This window comes from Macaca nemestrina, chromosome 17, assembly GCF_043159975.1.
Source record: "Macaca nemestrina isolate mMacNem1 chromosome 17, mMacNem.hap1, whole genome shotgun sequence".
Lineage (NCBI taxonomy): Eukaryota > Metazoa > Chordata > Mammalia > Primates > Cercopithecidae > Macaca > Macaca nemestrina.
This window is the reverse complement of record NC_092141.1, coordinates 4,239,652-4,258,116: the sequence shown is the minus strand read 5'-3', so window position 1 is coordinate 4,258,116 and position 18,465 is coordinate 4,239,652. Positions and strand designations below refer to the sequence as shown.

General features: G+C 43.5%; 1 protein-coding gene across 3 annotated transcripts in view; it reads left to right on the top strand.

Moving 5' to 3' along the window:
- The window catches only part of LOC105472088 (zinc finger ZZ-type and EF-hand domain containing 1), a 139,950-nt gene that overhangs the window by 59,532 nt on the left and 61,953 nt on the right, over positions 1–18,465 (top strand). For all 3 annotated transcript variants that reach the window (XM_011725043.3, XM_071082169.1, XM_071082168.1), the window contains 12 exons: positions 709–823; positions 4,123–4,282; positions 5,177–5,298; positions 5,407–5,529; positions 6,733–6,899; positions 6,984–7,065; positions 7,806–8,007; positions 9,397–9,545; positions 11,241–11,481; positions 15,342–15,421; positions 16,066–16,159; positions 17,917–18,385. In XM_011725043.3, coding sequence (XP_011723345.2) covers positions 709–823; positions 4,123–4,282; positions 5,177–5,298; positions 5,407–5,529; positions 6,733–6,899; positions 6,984–7,065; positions 7,806–8,007; positions 9,397–9,545; positions 11,241–11,481; positions 15,342–15,421; positions 16,066–16,159; positions 17,917–18,385 — 2,004 coding nt within the window. The remainder of the gene's footprint in view (positions 1–708; positions 824–4,122; positions 4,283–5,176; positions 5,299–5,406; positions 5,530–6,732; positions 6,900–6,983; positions 7,066–7,805; positions 8,008–9,396; positions 9,546–11,240; positions 11,482–15,341; positions 15,422–16,065; positions 16,160–17,916; positions 18,386–18,465) is intronic.

The following is an 18,465-nucleotide window of genomic DNA, read 5'->3' as shown; positions in this document are numbered from 1 at the left end:
CTGGGTTCACGCCATTCTCCTGCCTCAGCCTCCCCAGTAGCTGGGACTACAGGCGCCCGCCACCTCGCCCGGCTAGTTTTTTGTATTTTTTAGTAGAGACGGGGTTTCACCGTGTTAGCCAGGATGGTCTCGATCTCCTGACCTCGTGATCCGCCCGTCTCGGCCTCCCAAAGTGCTGGGATTACAGGCCACTGCGCCCGGCCGAGGTATCGACTCTTGAAGGAGGAAGGGAACTAGTATCCTGAGCGACTGCCTGCAAGTCAGACTATACCTGGTATGGATGCCAGACTTAGAGGACTGTCTGTTTAAATGTGCTCGGAATCAAGTGGCAAGGATGCTGAAAGGGCCTGGGGCTGTCCTGTGAAAACATATGAAGACACAAGGAACATTTAGCCAGGACTTTCAAGCTAGCACTCGTGAGATGAGCTGTATTTCATATTGGTGGCCAAGGTGATTTATTCATCAGCCTTCTGCCTCAGGATCTCTTCCAGGACTGGAGGGTTTGTGAGTCTGTGCTAATGGAAGCACATGTGGACGGACAGCGGCACAGCCCCAGCTGGGTCCGCGGCCTGTATTCCCGACCCAAACTCCTCCCGTCCCATGGAACTGACACTGAAACCTTTCTGCACTCTGTTTTGGAAACTTTTAAGACAGCATAAAAATCTTTCTCCTGAAGCCAGGTGTCAGGACTAATTTGTGTCCTTTCAGTGACAAGGATCCAGGCGGCCTCCTGCTTTTACCTGAGAAGAACGATCTGGCCAAGATGAACATCAGTGAAGTCCTGGCGGTCATGGACACTCTCCTGTCTGTTGCTGCTCGAGAGGTATCCGATGGCTGTCTCGTTATTTTCTTTCTCATGCTTGTGGGGGCATGTGATGTGGCAGTCTCTTGTGTCCCCCTTTGCCTCTTTGTAGTATGAATGTACATTGTTGTGGTTTTTTCTGTTGGTGTTGTTTTGAGATAGGGTCTTGCTCTGTCACCCAGGCTGGGGTGCCATGGCACAATCACAGCTCACTGCAGCTTCCACTTCCCAGGCCAAGCGATCCTCCCACCTCAGTCTCCCAAGTAGCTGGGACCACAGGCACACGCCACCATGCCTAGCTAATTTTTAAATTATTTGTAGAGACGAGGTCTCTCTATGTTGCCCAGGCTGGTCTTGGACTCCTGGGATCAAGAAATCCTCCCACTTTGGCCTCCCAAAGTGCTGAGATTACAGGTGTGAGCCACTGTGCCTGGCATGAATGTACTTTGTTACTTGACCCTTACAAATGATCACAAAGGTTTCCCAGCCGGCCCTTGCAAATGAGTGAGGCGTGTTACGGTTCTTGGTAGTCAGCAAACAATAAAAACACAGAAGTGCTCGATAATGCTTACTGTGGAAAAAGAGGAATGGGTTTGTATCAAGTCCCTTTGTAGTGGTTGTCAGTGAGCCCAGCACATAGTTATGTGTTAGTGGTGTGAATTTTCAGGAAGACTACTTGGACTTTAAAGAAATTCAGGGCCAGTCACAGTGTCTCACGCCTGTAACCCCAGCACTTTGGGAGGGCAAGGCGGGCTGATCACCTGAAGTTGGGAGTTCAAGACCAGCCTGACCAACATGGAGAAATACAAAAATACAAAATTAGCTGGGCTAATTTAATTAATTACAAATTAGTTCCCTTTCTACTAAAAATATAAAATTAGCTGGGCGTCGTGGCTCATGCCTGTAATCCCAGCTACTCGGGAGGCTTAGGCAGGAGAACTGCTTGAACCCGGTAGATGGAGGTTGTGGTGAGCCTAGATCACACCATTGCACTCCAGCCTGGGCAACAAGAGCGAAACTCTGTCTCAAAAAAAGAAATTCAGATTTCTTAGCAATTTCGTGGACTAATCAAATCTGAAAGTATATTATCTTTTTTCTGTGTTAATGATTTTTTAAATGTGCCTTTTTTTAAAAAATATAAGGGATTTTCTTTCTTAAAATGTAGTTTATGCTCCAGAGGGATCAGTCACTTGGGATATTTGACAGAAAAAAGATTTCTAGATCCCACCCTAAACTACTGATTCAAAAATCTCTAGGGATAGGGCGTAAGAACCTGCATTTTTCTAAGCACCCCGAGAGATTCTAAAGTGATAGCACCCCCGTACTAGGAGACCAAGAACTACCTCTTTGGGCTAAACATGGGAACCAGAGAGTTGGAGGAGAGTTTGTGGCGCACTAGCCCAAACCACATCCTTGAGGTGTCTAATGATGTGGACTTGAAGGTGGCTTTTCTTTTGTGGCTGATAACTTGTATCTTTTGACTGAACTTAGTGTCTTTAAATCTCTCACATTTTTGCGGGTGCCTTACTGTTTTGAGTTGCTGTTAGAGCCATGATTTCATTCATTCCCAGCTGCCTGGCGTGCTGGGCCATCAGCAGGTATCCCCCCCAATTCACTGATGGGGACCTCAGAGTGCTTGTAGGTTGCTTGTAGGTTATCATGTGCCAAGGTTGCTGTTACACTGACCACTGTTTAGATCTAGCATTAATTTAGATCTAGGGTAACATTGACTTCATAAGCCTCAACTTTGTTTTTAATCAAAAACTATGCTCAGCTTTTTGCTGTCACGTTAATTTTCTCTTACTTCTGCTTTCTGGCTTATTCCCAGACTCTTCTGCCCATCTCTGAGTCTTCCTTAAAAAACTCGCTTCAGTCTACAGCTCATCAGTATGTGTTCTCGGCCCCAGTTAGCCATGGCTCATTCTAATCTCCGTCCTTATTTCTACATTTCCCATACCTTCCCTTTCTTCTGGAGCTCGTCCACATTCTACCTGTTTCTCAGATCCCTGAAGCCTGAACCAAGTTCTCCCCCTCAGCAGTCTTTCTTCTGTAGTTACATCATCAGTGCCGTTGGGCAGAAAACTTCAGTCTTCTCCCCTGGTTCTCACAGGCATTGAGACTGCCCCGCGTGTGAGGAGTGGGTAGGCGCTAGAGTCAGGACTGAAACCAGGGCTGTTTGACTCAGAGCCTTGTCCTCTTTCCACTAGGGAAGATAGGCCAGATTCATTTTAAGATGTACATGGAGAAATGAGATAGCATTTGCCCAAGAGAATTTCGCATAATTGTATACCATTTGGAGATCAGATGTGTGCCTTTTCTTCTCTTTCACTTACCTGTGGTACAAAAGAAGTTACAGATATCATTGAACTTCCTTACTAGAGATGCAGCTATTAATGTGTTTCCCTGAATTATCTTTCAGTAAAAGACATTTATAGTTATACTAAAGAGTTAGGGTTCAATTAGGAAAAAAAAATTAAAGGTGATCAGAAGTGTACCTAGTCTGAAATTTTTCTCATGAATCTGTCAAATTCAACAAATATCCACTGAATGCCTGCTGTGTGCTAGGCCCTGTGCTAGGAACAGGGGATACAGTGATGTAAGAAAAGCACAGTCTTGAGGAGCAAGTATATAATCAGGTAGTTGTAACAGTGCAGCAAGGGTCTTTTTTAAGGACTAGACATTCCCAGTATCTCTGAGTCCATTTCTGTCCATCCACATACCTTTTCATGGCTCACTGGCTTCCTCCCTTGCCAGACATAACCATCATCCTGAAGTTTGTGTTCACCATTTCCTTGTTCTTCTTTCTACTTACTCCTACACAGCGCATCTGTATCGCCTGGGTTTTACCTGTAATGGAATCATATAGTGTACAGTCTTCCGTGTCTGGAGGTCAGATAACCCTTCAAAGAAACTTTTGAGAACAAAGGTGATGGTTAGAGAGCCATAGAGGCATGAATGATTATTTTTTTAAGGTGGGAGCGGTTTAACTGAAGGCTTGAGGGAAGGAGCCAGAGAAAGGAGATTTTAAGATGTAAGAGAAAGAAGAGATACCCAGTGGGATAAGGTTCCTGAGATGGCAGAAGGAGATGTCATGTGGAATAAAAAACCTTTGTAAAGGTTCCGAAAAGCTGGAGGGAAAGAGGGGAGTTTTCATAATACCATCTTTCTTGGTCGCTGCTGGGTTGAAAGCTGTGTCGTGACTGTTTTCATAGCTATAGTTTGTTTTTGCTGGTGACAGCTGCTGCTTTAGAGGATGCCCTTGGCTATGCTCTGTGAATGGCTTTGTCATGAACGCTTTCTGTTTGTCTCCTCCCTTGTAGTGCGAGCTGTTAATGCTCAGTGGGGCCCCCGGGGAGGTTGGCTCTGTGCTCTTCTCCCTGTTCTGGTCCGTCCAAGGCAGCCTGCTATCCTGGTGCTACCTGCAGCTGAAGAGCACGGACTCTGGAGCCAAAGATCTTGCCGTGGACCTTATTGAAAAATGTGAGTTTCAATATGAAATCCATGAAAACAGATGGCGTTTGGGTTTTGACTCTGAGTATGTTCTCTTCTTTAGTAACTCATGCATTGCGTGTGCATATGGTTTTCTTCATTACAATTCAGATTCTTGGACTGGTTTGGTCTAATTAAAATAAAATTCAGCAGCATGTCTTTTTGTCCAGTTTCCTCTCTGAGCATGGTATGCCTAAGTATTTTTATTGTAGAATTAGATCATTTCACAGCCTAAACGCTGGTTTTGCAGTCATATAGCACTCTTACGTGACATCTCATTCTTCGGGAGAGTCTATCCCTGTTTTAATCAGTCATCTAAAAATGAAAGTCTTGGAATTTTAAAAATCTAAGGTGTATGAGCATTGCTGTGACCTTTGCTGATTACTGAGAATAATTAGATTCATGTTCTGTAAACTCACAGAAAGTTATATGAAACCCAACAGGTGCTGACAAATTATACATGGAAAATTTAGTACCATCAAACTTGGTCCCAGCAGCTGTGACGAGAACACTTATATTGGGCCCTGCCACCTAGAGCTTGGCCTGTTAGATTGGTCCACCTAATGCACGGGCTCATTGTAAACAGAAGGAAAAGGCGAGGCTGACAGCTGGGTTAGTCAGGCATGTAATTTCACTTCTACGAGTGCTCCTCCACTTCATCAAAAGACCCAAAAAAAACTCCCTTTAAAAGTAGTCTTTTACTGAAATTCACACTGCTTCTTCCTCCAGAGGAATGCTTTAGGATGACACTGTATGGCCTTGTGATCTTTGCTGTGGAATCCCCTCCACAGCTTCTGTAGTCCTCTTTATTCTTGTCCGTGGTGATAACTAAGCATGTGATATTTCTACTGCATAAAATATTAATTATGTTCTTTGTTTTGGCAGATGTGGGACAGTTTCTGGCAAGCATGAGAGTGATTTTGGAATCCCTTTTGTCACAATACAGTGGAAAAACCATAGTAGAAAGATTATGTAATTCAGTGTTTTCAATGGCAGCTCGTCAACTGGTAAGACAAACTGGCAGCTATTTGTAGTGAACCGGAAAGGGGTTGGGGATCTTCATCCCCAGGCCCAGCCTAAGGAGGACGCTGAGCACTTCATCCATCTTCCATTAGGTTATCTTCCTGCTGGACTTCTGCACTTTAGACATCCCACACTGCGTGCTCTTGCGAGAGTTCAGTGTCCTCACAGAACTCCTGAAGAAGCTCTGCAGTGGCCCCGAAGGAGGACTGAGGAAGGTAACTCGAGTTGGCACTTGAGCCGCCCTGTGTTTGCTCTCAGGAGTGATGGGACACACTTAGTGAAGTGGACGGCGGACTGTAGATAGGCACAGCTGAGCAGCTTCTAGAAGGCTCCCTTGATTTTATCAGCGGTCTTGCCAACAAGGGTAAATACCAGTCCAAGTTGATGTGGCCTGGTCAGCATTAGAAAGGAGACACAGACGAAAAGCTGTAGAGATGAATCTCATCATTTTATAGTTTATGAAGTTACATGAAAACCATTTAAGTGAATGAAAAAATTGAAGTCTAGAAGAGAAAATGTATGTTGTTGTTTATTTATTTATTTATTTGAGACGGAGTCTTGCTGTGTCGCTCATTCTGGAATGCAGTGGCGCAATCTCAGCTCACTGCAAGCTCCGCCTCCCGGGTTCACGCCGTTCTCCTGCCTCAGGCTCCCAAGTAGCTGGGACTACAGGCGCCCGCCACCACGCCCGGCTAATTTTTTTTGTATTTTTAGTAAAGACGGGGTTTCACCATGTTAGCCAGGATGGTCTCAATCTCCTGACCTCGTGATCCGCCCGCCTCGGTCTCCCAAAGTGCTGGGATTACAGGCGTGAGCCACTGCGCCCGGCCTAGAAAATGTATGTTGAAAGGCAAATTAGAAGGTTTTGTCTTTAGAAGACATTTCTCCCTTAATTTTGCATACATAACGTTTAATCACTGTCTTGTGTGAGCTTCATAACAACTTTGTGGCGGTAGAAAAGGCATTTATATTTAATAGGTAAAAAAGCAAAGACCCCCTCCCCGCGGGCCCCCCCCACAAAAAAAAGGAGGAGGGTAGGAGAAGAAGGGAGAGTGGATCCAGATTTGCCAGTGTCCCAAGTAGGAATGTGAGGTCTTTAGTCATTCAGTACTTTTTCCACTGGGAATTCACACTGGTAATGATTTGTAAGAAGTAGTTCTGTCGTAGTGAAAAGGTAAAAGCTGGTCACAGAGTTTTTGTAGTGTCATAAAAGCACGTCTACTTTGCTGCGTGATGGATGTATGTTGATCTGTCTGTGAAGATGGGAATGTCAGGTATGTCTTCGAGCCTGTGTGCTGGTTTGTGCAGGGCTGCCAAAGCCCCTTTGCCTGGAGCACTGATGGAGAAACAGTCTGCTGCGTGTGGATAGGTGTCGAGTGATAGAACCTTTTCTCCCCCCGGCTCATTTGTTATCATAGCTGGATGTTGAGACCTGGCAACAGGAACAGCCTGTGGTGTTACATACGTGGACTAAGGAATCTGCCCACAACTATGAAAATAATTGCCATGAGGCATCTGTCTTTGTTAGCCCAGGGGCAACCTATTTTGAGGTGGAATTTGATGACAGGTGTGAAACTGAAAAAAGGTAAGACCTCTATGTTCTTTTACCCCCAAGCGATAACAGGTCAACAATGAGAGAAGGAAGCTAATAGAGGTTATGCCTTCACAGGTATGATTATCTGGAATTTACCGACGCTAGAGGTCGGAAAACACGCTATGACACAAAAGTTGGCACTGATAAATGGCCCAAGGTGAGTGAGAGTCCCAGAAAGAGGTACCTACTGCTGCACCAACGCTTTTCCTTTTGTCGGCCTTCAGGGGGCAGTAGAGGTAAGGTCTTTGAAGGGAAGCATTTATGTTACACTTTTGTGAAAGGAAGGATTTGTATCGGAGTTTGACCAACTACAATCTGTCACCTGTTCTGTAAACATTGTTTTGGGGCACAGCCATGCCTGTTTATCGTTCATAGCTGCTTTGGCACTGCAGTGGCAGAGTTGAGTAGTTGCAGCAGACAGGCTTGCCTAGAGTAAATGAAGAACTTTCATACTTAACGGGAAGAGCTGGTGGGTCTAGGAGGATGGCCCAGACCTTGTGGTAGAAGCCAAGAGTCTGCCTCACGGTTAGAGCTGCTTGAGCTCTTGGGCTGGAGGTTTAGTGCTGCCTCAGACTGTTGACCCTCTCTCCATGGTCAGTGGTCTTGGCAGGAGCAGAGGCATGGAAATGTGACCACTGGCTGAGTAGGTAGTGGACAGACGGTCACCCCAGGTGTAAAAAGCTGAGCAGCAGTGTTCTGCCAACTCTCCTTCTTCATGGGGTGCGGCTATGAATTTTCTGTTTCCGTCACCCCTTTGTACATTTCTCCATTAGTCATTTTGGACGTGTGGAAATAGAGATCAGTTTTAAATGGAGATGTTTCTCGTCATGAAGAACATGCTTGCTTCTGAAGCACTCCTCTCATCTGTCTGACCACACGATTTCTGTTTGTCTCTAGAAAGTGACCTTCAAGGCCGGTCCTCGGTTGCAGTTCCTCTTTCACTCTGACAGCAGTCACAACGAATGGGGCTACAAATTCACTGTCACTGCCTACGGCCTGCCCGATGTTGCTGTGTCTTGGGGGCTGGATTTACAACTCCTTGTCTCCCGGCTGATGGGACGCCTAGCTTCCCAGTGCATGGCACTCAAGTCTGTGCATCGTAAGTCCACGTCCCCGTTCCTTCCCTTCTCCTTGCAACCATGGTGAAGTGCAAGGTGCGTGCTTGCTCTCTTGTACGTCATCTCCACTTAATGGCAGGGGGTTAATAATATTCCCTTTCAGTTTCCTTTAAACCAAAAGAATAAAGTGTCCACTCGACACCATTGTCATGAAGCTTTTTGCCTTAGACTTTGGAACATAGAACGAAGGATGCCATGGGTTCTCTGTCTGTGGAGGATAACAGCTTTTCTTTGGCAACATTGTCATTTTTTTGTAAGTAGGTGTAGGTATAGTCCAACCAAAAGGCAGGAATATAGAATAAGTTGATTGCATATCCTTTAAATATGTGAATATTTATGTAAATATATGTAGATACGTGAATATGAATTTTGTTTTAAAGTGATTCATTCAGGGCTGAGCAAGGTCGCTCATGCTGGTAATCCCAGCACTTTGGGAGGCCAAGTGGGAGGATTTCTTGATCCCAGGAGTTCAAAACCAACCTGGGTAGTGTAGTGAGATCCCTATCTGTACCAAAAAAAAGTAACAAGTAGCCAGGTGTGGTGGCACATGCCTTTTGTCTCAGCTACTTGGGAGGCTGAGGCAGGAGGATCACTTAAGCCTGGGAGTTGGAGGCTGCAGTGAATTGTGATCATATTGCTGCACTCCAGTCGGGATAACAGAGAGAGACTGTCTCTTAAAACAAAAGGAAAAAGATGTGTTCAATTTAGTTAGTTATTTAATTATTCCAGGGAACAAGAAGTACAGAATAAAACTTTCTACTGTATTTTATTTCTTTATCATTTCTTGAGTTTTTCCAATTTTAGAAGTAAAATATAGAAAAATTACATAATGGAAAAAAAAACAAAGGAAAATAGAATCATCCTTAATCCTGACACTCAGAAGTAACTCATTTTCTTCTTTTCATATTTCTCCAAGAAAGAAAGAAATAACTATTAACATTTTTATTTCCACCTATTCTTTTCCCTATGCTCATTGTAAACACATCTATGCTGGATATTTATTATTTGCTACATAATTAAGTTTACAAATTGTGAATGTTTTTTCCATAATTAAATGTTCCTGAATGGCCTCATATTACATGCCAGAAATGGTTCATACCCTATTTTCAGCTTACTATAAACAGATTAGTCATTGCAAAGGTTCCTTGTAACTGAAGTTGTTCCACAGAACAGCGGTATTGCAGGACTTGCTGGTTTAACTTAATCTGTGATGTGTGTTTACAGAGTATCACAATTACATTCTGGTATGTGGGTAAATTTTCTCTTTTAATAGTATTCATGGTTTTTTTTAACCTTTTCTTTCTCATTTCAGAGATTCTCAATATATTAAGGCAAAAATAGAACTCTCACGTGTCTTCTTCTCTTTCTAGAATTAGGAAGTAACGTGGCTATACCTCAGGCAAAAATGGCATTAGTCCTAAGCTCCCCGCTGTGGAAACCTGTCTTCAGGCATCAGATTTGTCCGGAGTTGGAATTAGAAGCAAGCTGGCCCACTCACCCACACCAGAATAGTAAGGAGGTATTTACTCTTCTATTCTCTTTCTCTTTAGACTGCAAACTGCCTGAAGAGTATTTATTACTTTAAGTTATAAACATGTGTGTTTCTATCTTACTACCCATATTAAGCAGTTAGCTCCTTGAGGCCAGAAACTATACCTTGTTAATTTGTTAACGCCACTGTGTCCCACAGGGGCCAGTGCACAATAGGTGTTCAGAAATACTGAATGTGAGTCTTGGGTGAAATGTAGCAGGTGCTCAGTAAATCTCTGTTGGTGGAGTTATCAGGCAAACAATTGAGTGTACTTCTAGTGCCTGCTGAGCCAAGCTTTAGAGGAATGATTTGTGCTATATCTTTTGTTCTCCATAGAATTACAGCACATGATTTAGGTGTATCATATTTTAAAAACTAAAAGGTTTGCCCTGTCTCTATTTTTCCCCTCTCCTTCCCTCTATTTCTGTATTCTACTTCTCTTCCTTCCCCTCCCTGCCCTGCCCTGCCCCACATTATTCAGTAGTTAATTGCCAGATCCAGTGGCTCTTCCTCAGCTTCTGTTCTCCTTGCCTCTGTTAAATTTGGCTCCTTCAGACCCTCTCTTCTTTGGATCCATGCTAGTCCGCTGTCTTCTCTTACATCTGACTGCCCACCTGCCTCCTTCATTGAGTTTTCATATTCCTCCTTCCCTGAAGGGTAGGCTTTATTCAGGCTTTCTTCCCTTCCCCACAGCCCACCAAGACTTCATCCTCTCCACTTTCTTCTCCTGTCACATTGCGGCACTAATTCCTCATATCAGTCTCCAGGTCTGGTTTTCTCCCTGCTCCAAGTATCTGTTTCCATCTTCCTGTGAGGCATTTCCATTTAAATGTCCTGACTCCTGTTAACTCGGAAGTGTAAAACCAGAGACTGGTCACTTCTGTGATGGTCACTGTTTCCCCAGGCCTGAAGCCACTGCTCCCTAGCATCCCCTGTCCTCACCTGTCTCCCCATTCCTGTCCACTCAGCCTGCAGGTCCTGTGGATTCTTCCTCATGATGTTCGTCTCTGTCCTTTCCTCTGTCTGCATCTTTATCCGGGCCCTCATTCGCACCTGCCTTATGACATTGGTACCTGCCAAGTTTTTTTTTATAGTCACTGCATTATCTTGTCATTCCACTGCCAAGCACCATTAATGGCTCCCCATTGCCCACAGGGTGAAGTCTAACTCCTCAATGTGACAGTCAAGGCTCTCTGCAGTCTCCTTTCACCTTACCTATCTGACTCTAGTTCCCATCACTCCCCAGCTGAGACTTCAGGCCAGGTCAGTCTCCCCACTGACTCGTAACCTCTGCTAATGGTTATGTTCCTCAGGGCCAAGTCTGCCAGTCCTTCAGGGTCCAGGCCAAAGCCCATATCCTCCAGGAGGCTTTTCTTAATTCCTGTAACCTGCCAGGATCTCTCTCCTTTGAATTCTCAGCACTGGGTATCCCTTCTAGGCATTTGGCACTTGATAAGCTTTTGCTTTACGGGAATGCTAGTTCTAATGCTTTTAATGTTTTATTTATGTTTATCTTTTTTTTTTTTAAACTCATATCTCTGTCTGGTCTTCCTAAAATAGATTTAAGCTTCCAGAGAGTGTTCACTGTGTTTTGTACTTCTGCTTTGGCCCAGTAGTTTGCTCAACAAATTTTGTTTTTTGAATGAATGTGTTAAATGGGATGGATTTATTTTTTGTTTCCAGGTTAAGAACATTCCTGACGACCCCTGCCGCCATTTTCTTCTCGATTTTGCCCAGTCAGAGCCTGCTCAGAACTTCTGTGGGCCATATTCAGAACTTTTCAAAGGATTCATACAGGCATGTAGAAAACAGGCCCCAAAGACAGATATAGTTGCTGGTTCCACTATTGATCAAGCTGTGAACGCCACCTTTGCTGCTCTGGTGTATCGCACTCCAGATTTATATGAGAAGCTGCAAAAATATGGTAACTTTATTACAGGGAATGTTTTTGATCTGAAGGCTAATTGCTAAGTTTTAAGAAAGCCTATCTTAAGTGAACATTTAAAATATTTTAACATATAAACACATTTCTATAGCTGTAAACGTCATCTCGTTAGTCCTGTTTTGCCTTAAAGATCCATGGCCAATTTACGGTCAGCAGATTGTAATGTGTGGCATCTGACTTTGAGCTGCAAAATTAGCAGGTAAATTACCTTTCTCCAGAATTCTCATGGAAAACTGCCGAGAAATATAATGGAAAGAAACCTTCACTTGGGTCCTGGTCCCAGTGCAAAAAACTCAAAAGTTGTGCAGCTTCAGGTTAATCAGACAACCTTTCTGCACCTCAGTTTCTTTATCTGTAAAATTGGTTTAAGGTTGATTCGCTCTAACATTCTAAGAAATTGCAATTAAAATCACAAATGTTGAAGTTCTTGAATGTAGTAATAACCAAGGAGGAAGCTGTAAGTATTAACTGTTACCTTTAGCTAGCTTGCAGCGTCTTCGTAGCATCACCCTGCTGGGCTTCCTTTGCTGATAGCCTTGTCCTCACCATCTCTTTTCCTCGTGTCTCTTAAGGATGCCATCTCTGTATTTACCCTGCTACCCTGCCGCCTAGCAGGACCCACAAGGAGGAAGAGTCTCTCTCTACCTTCATACTTATTCAGGGGAAAAGTATTTCAAACCCTACCTAGAGATGAGGTATGGGTTTCCCTAAGCACCTGGCAGGGTATGTGTTCTTTACACAGTGCAGGTGAAAAAAGCAAAAACAGAGCTTCCTTCTATTATAGTGGGTGATTGACTGTTGCTCGTTTTGTTTTGTTTTTTGTTTGATTTGATTTGATTTGATTTGATTTGGTATTTTATTTTATTTTATTTTATTATTTTATTTTATTTATTTTTTGAGACGGAGTCTCACTCTGTCACCCAGGCTGGAATGCAGTGGCGTGATCTTGACTCACCACAGCCTCCACCTCCTGGGTTCAAACAATTCTCCTGCCTCAGCCTCCTGAGTAGCTGGGATTACAGTCCCCCATCACCACGCCTGGCTAATTTTTGTTTTTTTTTTTTTTTTTGAGACGGAGTCTTGCTCTGTTGCCCAGGCTGGAGTGCAGTGGCCGGATCTCAGCTCACTGCAAGCTCCGCCTCCCGGGTTCACGCCATTCTCCTGCCTCAGCCTCCCGAGTAGCTGGGACTACAGGCGCCCGCCACCTCGCCCGGCTAGTTTTTTTGTATTTTGTAGTAGAGACGGGGTTTCACCGTGTTAGCCAGGATGGTCTCGGTCTCCTGACCTCGTGATCCGCCCATCTCGGCCTCCCAAAGTGCTGGGATTACAGGCTGGAGCCACCGCGCCCGGCCTGTATTTTTAATAGAGATGGGGTTTCGCCCTGTTGGCCAGACTGGCCTCGAACTCCTGAGTTCAGGTGATCCACCCACCTCGACCTCACAAAGTGCTGGGTTTATAGACATGAGCTACCGCACCCAGCCTCATTTTGTTGTTATTGATATTTTTATTCCTACCACCTTTATTGCTCAGTCCTTTGGATCTCACATTGCAGAATTTATTTTCTGATTGTTAAAACATCTTGATTACATCCCCAAATCTTAGTATCACCTTTAAAAAGCTGCTCAAATAAACAAAACTACATTGAGACATGAGTGATTTATGGAAACAAATCTCATATGGAAGAGTTTTTCTCTGCTGAGGAATCAAGGGGGTGATGTAACCTGTATGATTTTGTCGGGGGGAAAGACAATATGTATTTTTGTAATCAAATTATAATAAGAAAGCTGGATAATCTTTTTACTTGAAGGAATTTTCAGTAGAGGGATAAAAGCCTGTGGGTTGAAAGCTGAGAAATGGAAGGCTACCTGCTGTGGGAAAATTCAGGCTGTGTTCAGATATCACATACCTGTTTGCAGAGGAGAAAACACACAGTCTACAACTGTGGGAACTGGAACTGTCTTGCTGTGCACAGGTTGTTTCTAGAACGCCTGCCGTTGTTGGTTTGAAGGAGGCCAGGCTTGTCTTAGTTCTTTCTGTCTCTGCCTTTATGATATGGATATTGATGTAAATATTGTGTGTCTAAGGACTGTTTCTGAGTTAAGACTGAACTACTTTGAGAATGGTCTTTGTCTAGCAAATTTGCTCATCTTTGTCTAAAAATTGGTCACTCTTTGGGGTTAGAAAGGGTGGGGAGGAGTTTTTCAACTTGAATATAAGCTGCTTGAGGGCAGGAACTTTGTCTGTTTTTCTCAGCATAGTATTCCCAGTGTCTGGTATAGCCCTGGCATATTCCAGGGCTTCAGGAAATACTTACTGCATTGTAACATAGATGCAAAAGAGAGCTTCACACTCTTCTAGTATATTATCTTTTGGGCTTTAGCTGAAGACAAGGGGCAAGCCTCATAGATCTTTCTTTAAAATTTTTTTTTGTTGGGCTGGGCGCAGTGGCTCACACCTGTAATCCCAGCACTTTGGGAGGCCAAGGCAGGCGGATCACCAGAGGTCAGGAGTCTGAGACCAGCCTGGCCAATATGATGAAACCCCGTCTCTACTAAAAATACAAAAATTAGCCAGGTGTGGTGTCATGCGCCTATAATTCCAGCTACTTGGGAGGCTGAGACAGGAGAATTGCTTGAATTGCTTGAACCCAGGAGGCAGAGGTTGCAGTGAGCCAAGATCATGCCATTGCACTAGTCTGGGAAATGAGCAAAACTCTGTATCCAAAAAAAAAAAAATTGTTATTTTTCTAATTATTTAAAAAAAAACCTGTTTATGTAGAAACTTAAGTATAGAAAAGCTTAAAATAATTATTAACTACAATCTCACCACTTAGAACCTTTATGAACATTTTTCTATTTACCTGGACTTTTATGTAGGTATATTCATATGTATGTATATCTGTATATATATGTATCGATACATGTTTTATTTTTTTGCTGGTTTTTAGAGATAGGGTCTTGCTTTCTTGCCTAGGCTGGAGTGCAGGGGCACAGTTGTAGCTCACTGTAACCTTGAATTCCTGTTCTAAAGTGATTTTCCTACCTCAGCCTCCCTAGTAGCTAGGACTACAGGTGCATGCCAGCGTGCCTGGACAATTTTTTATTTTTTGTAGAGACAGAGTCTTGCTATGTTGCCTGGGCTGGTATCGAACTCCTGGCCTCGAGCGATCCACCTTTGGTCTCCCAAAGCACTGGACCTGGAGTTTGAGGCTGCAGTGAGCTATGATGCACTCCAGCCTGGGTGATAGAGTAAGACCCTATCTCTTAAAAAAAATTTAAAAAATAAGAATAGTTTTATTATTCTTATTCTTAGAATTATTCTATTCTTAGAATTCTATTCTATTCCATTCTTAGAATTATTATAGATTCTAAAATGCTGGGATTATAAGTGTGAGCTGCTGCACTTGGCTTCCATGTCTGAAATACATATACTCTCTTTAAATGAGATCATTTTGTTTATACTGTTTCATAACCTGCTTTTTTACTTACTATACCATGAACTTTCTTCCTTATCAATAATTACTTTTTACTCATTGTTAATATTTAAAAATCTTTTAGTATTTTTTATATCTTTTAATATTTTACTCACTTTTAAAATTATTTCCATTTTAGAAATTATTAGTTTGAAAAAAGTTAGTTTGAAATAACACAAGAACCCACACAGGTATTTGTGGCTTAATTGAATATTTGTTTTTCCCTAAATTGCTCTTACCATCCCCGGTGTGTGATTGTCAGGAGGCCTTTTTATGTACTTCAGCAGATTCAGATCTTTGGTGCTTAATGTTGCAGTAGTGAATTGTGTTACCCGAATGTAATCTCCGTCTCTGCTTCTTTCCCCAGTCAACAGTGGAGGCAAAATAGCCCTGAGTGATGAGTTTGCCCAGGTTTATTCCTTGGCAGATGGGATTCGAATATGGATGGTAAGATTTTCCTTTGCATGTGATTTTGGTGTATTTTAGGTTTTCTACCATGATATCATGGAATTAAGATGAATTGTTCTCTTCTCAAGAATATAGCTTTAGGATTTTTGTTAAGCTAAAGTTTAGTGACATGAATAGATATAAAATAATTTAGAACCCTTTAAACTATAGTCTGGGCAGTTGAAAAATAGAGGAAACAGGATTTAATTGAGCCCTCTTTACATCCCTTCTTGGAACTCCATAGAGCTGGAGGAATAGCATCACTTCAGATACTGGGTAACCATGGACAGTTTTAGGTCTCAGCATCACGTAGAGCTGTCCCCTCATTCAGAGTAGAATAGGGATGAAATTTTGGTTCAAACTGCAGCGGACTGGGTTTATGACCCTAGTAAGACTGTTCATTTCTCTAGATCTCAGCAGCTTCTTTATCAGTACTAGATGGGCTTTAGAGAAAGCTCCTTGCAGCACGAGTGTTCTAGAAATTTTTAAGTAATAAGGTTGTGGGTATTACAAACCCCTCCTACATGATACAACCGTAAAGTACTCTGTGTTCTCCATGCTGTGTGCTTTTGAAGTAGTTTGCCGTGGCTGTCCTTGCTTCCCTGCCTGGACAGCATAATGATGTGGCTCAAATTCTCCCCTAGTTAGAGATGAAGCAGAAGTCCCTCATGAGCCTGGGGAATGAAGCAGAAGAAAAACATCGTTCGGAAGCTACTGAGGCGAACCCTGAGAGCCTGGGTGAGTGTGCTCATACCAACCGTTGTCCCTGAGCCTTCTGTTTTCGTTTCAGAGCCTGGAAAACCAATGACTCACCTTCCAGATTATCTCAATCAAGGCTGTGTTGACCTAGGGAAAGTAATAGAGGTGCTAAATGTAGTATCCAAGGGTGTATCATAAATAGATAAAATCCCAAAGAGGAGTAATTTTTCATTGACCTGCTCCAAATGGAACATCTTTCTAATCACTTCTCTTAGGAGGCATCAGGTGGTTTTTGAGCTACATCTTTTTTCTTTTCTGAGATGGGGTCTTGTTCTGTCTCCCAGGCTGGAGTGCAGTGGTTCAGTCATATAGCTCACTACAGCCTCCAACTCCTAGACTCAAGCAATCTTCCTACCTTAGCCTACCAGGTGGCTGGGACGTCAAGCAGGTGACGCAACACCTGGCTAATTTTTTTCCTCTTTGTATTCCCCCTTGTTAAGCAATTAAAAAATGTGTTTTTTTGCCTGGCGCGATGGCTCACACCTGTAATCCCAGCACTTTGGGAGGCTGAGGTGGGCAGATCACAAGGTCAGGAGATTGAGACCATCCTGGCTAATGTGGTGAAACCCCGTCTCTACTAAAAGTACAAAAACTTAGCCAGTCGAGGTGGCGGATGCCTGTAGTCCCAGCTACTCGGGAGGCTGAGGCAGAAGAATGGTGTGAACCCGGGAGGCGGAGCTTGCAGTGAGCCAAAATCGTGCCACTGCACTCCGGCCTGGGTAACACAGCCTTTTTTTTTTTTTTTTTTTTTTTTTTTTAGAGATGGGGTCTTGCTTTGTTGCCCCAGCTGGTCTCAAATTCCTGGCCTCAAGTGATATTCCCACCTCAGCCTCCCAAAGTGCTGGGATTATAGGCATGAGCCACTGTACCTGGCCTTGTTATGATTTTAAAGTGTGCTCACACTGAATATTCAGTGAAATTAAAGAATTACTATTATTTTTTAAATATTATGGTTGTGTTATGTTTTAAAACTCATATATTTTTAAGAGAAATATGCCAAAAATTTTTACAGATACAATAGTGTGGTGCTGGAATGTGCGTGGAAATAATCCGGGGAGCGGGGAGTTGGTGGGGGTGAAACAAGATTGGCCCTGAGTTAATAATTACTGAAGCTGAGTAACAGGTACATGGAGGGGTCCTCATAGTATTTTTTTCTATATACATGCTTGAAAAACATCTACAATAAAACCTTTTTTTAAAAGTGTGCTGATAGTCCTGGCGAGATTTTGATTTCTGTAATGAGATAAAATTTGATTCTGTTCTTCTATTCTGTCAGTAAATATGTGTATCACTTTTTTGTGTTTTGGTTGGTTGGTTGGTTTGTCTGGAGACAGTGTCTCATTCTGTTGCCCAAGCTGGAATGCAGTGGCATGATCTCGGCTCACTACAGCTTCAACTTCTCAGACTCAAGCAATCCTTCGGCTTCAGCCTCCCAAGTAGATGAGATTATAGGCGTGTGCCACCATGTCTGGCTAATTTTTTGTATGTTTTATAGAGATGGGGTTTCACCATGTTACCCAAGCTGATCTCAAACTCCTGACCCCAAGTGATGCTCCCGTCTCGGCCTCCCAAAGTGCTGGGATTACAGGCGTGAGCCACCACACCAGGCCTATATCGCTTTATTCATGAAGCTGTCCCTTGCCCTAAATTGTGATTTTTAACTTGATTATTTTCTCTCCAGAAGTAGGCAATAAATTTAACTTTTTTTTTCAATTATGATTCTTGTTTGCATCTAGCAAAAGACTGTATCGAGAAGAGTCTTCTATTACTAAAATTTCTGCCCACGGGCATACGTTCAAAAGAAAGCTGCGACAAGTTGGAGACTGCCGACGAAACCAATCATCTCCAGCCACTCGAGAAGCGCCAGAGGACAAGCTCTGTGGTGGAAGAGCATTTCCAAGCCTCCGTATCTCCCACTGAGGCAGCAACCCCTGCCACAGGAGACCGGAGTCCTGGCCTGGACACCCAGCCAAAGCTGCCGTCCAGCAGCGGCCTTCCTGCTGCAGACGTGTCCCCTGCCACAGCTGAAGAGCCCTTGTCACCTTCCACACCCACCCGGCGGCCTCCCTTCACCCGAGGGCGGCTCCGGCTGCTCTCCTTTCGATCCATGGAGGAGGCCAGACTGGTGCCCACAGTGAAAGAGAAATACCCTGTGCTGAAGGACGTCATGGACTTCATTAAGGATCAGTCGCTCTCGCACAGGAGGTAAGCCAGTTGTTACCTTCCCGGCACTTTCTCTTTTTAAGCCGTAGGTACCCAGTCTAGTCAGAGGCTTGAAATGTGAA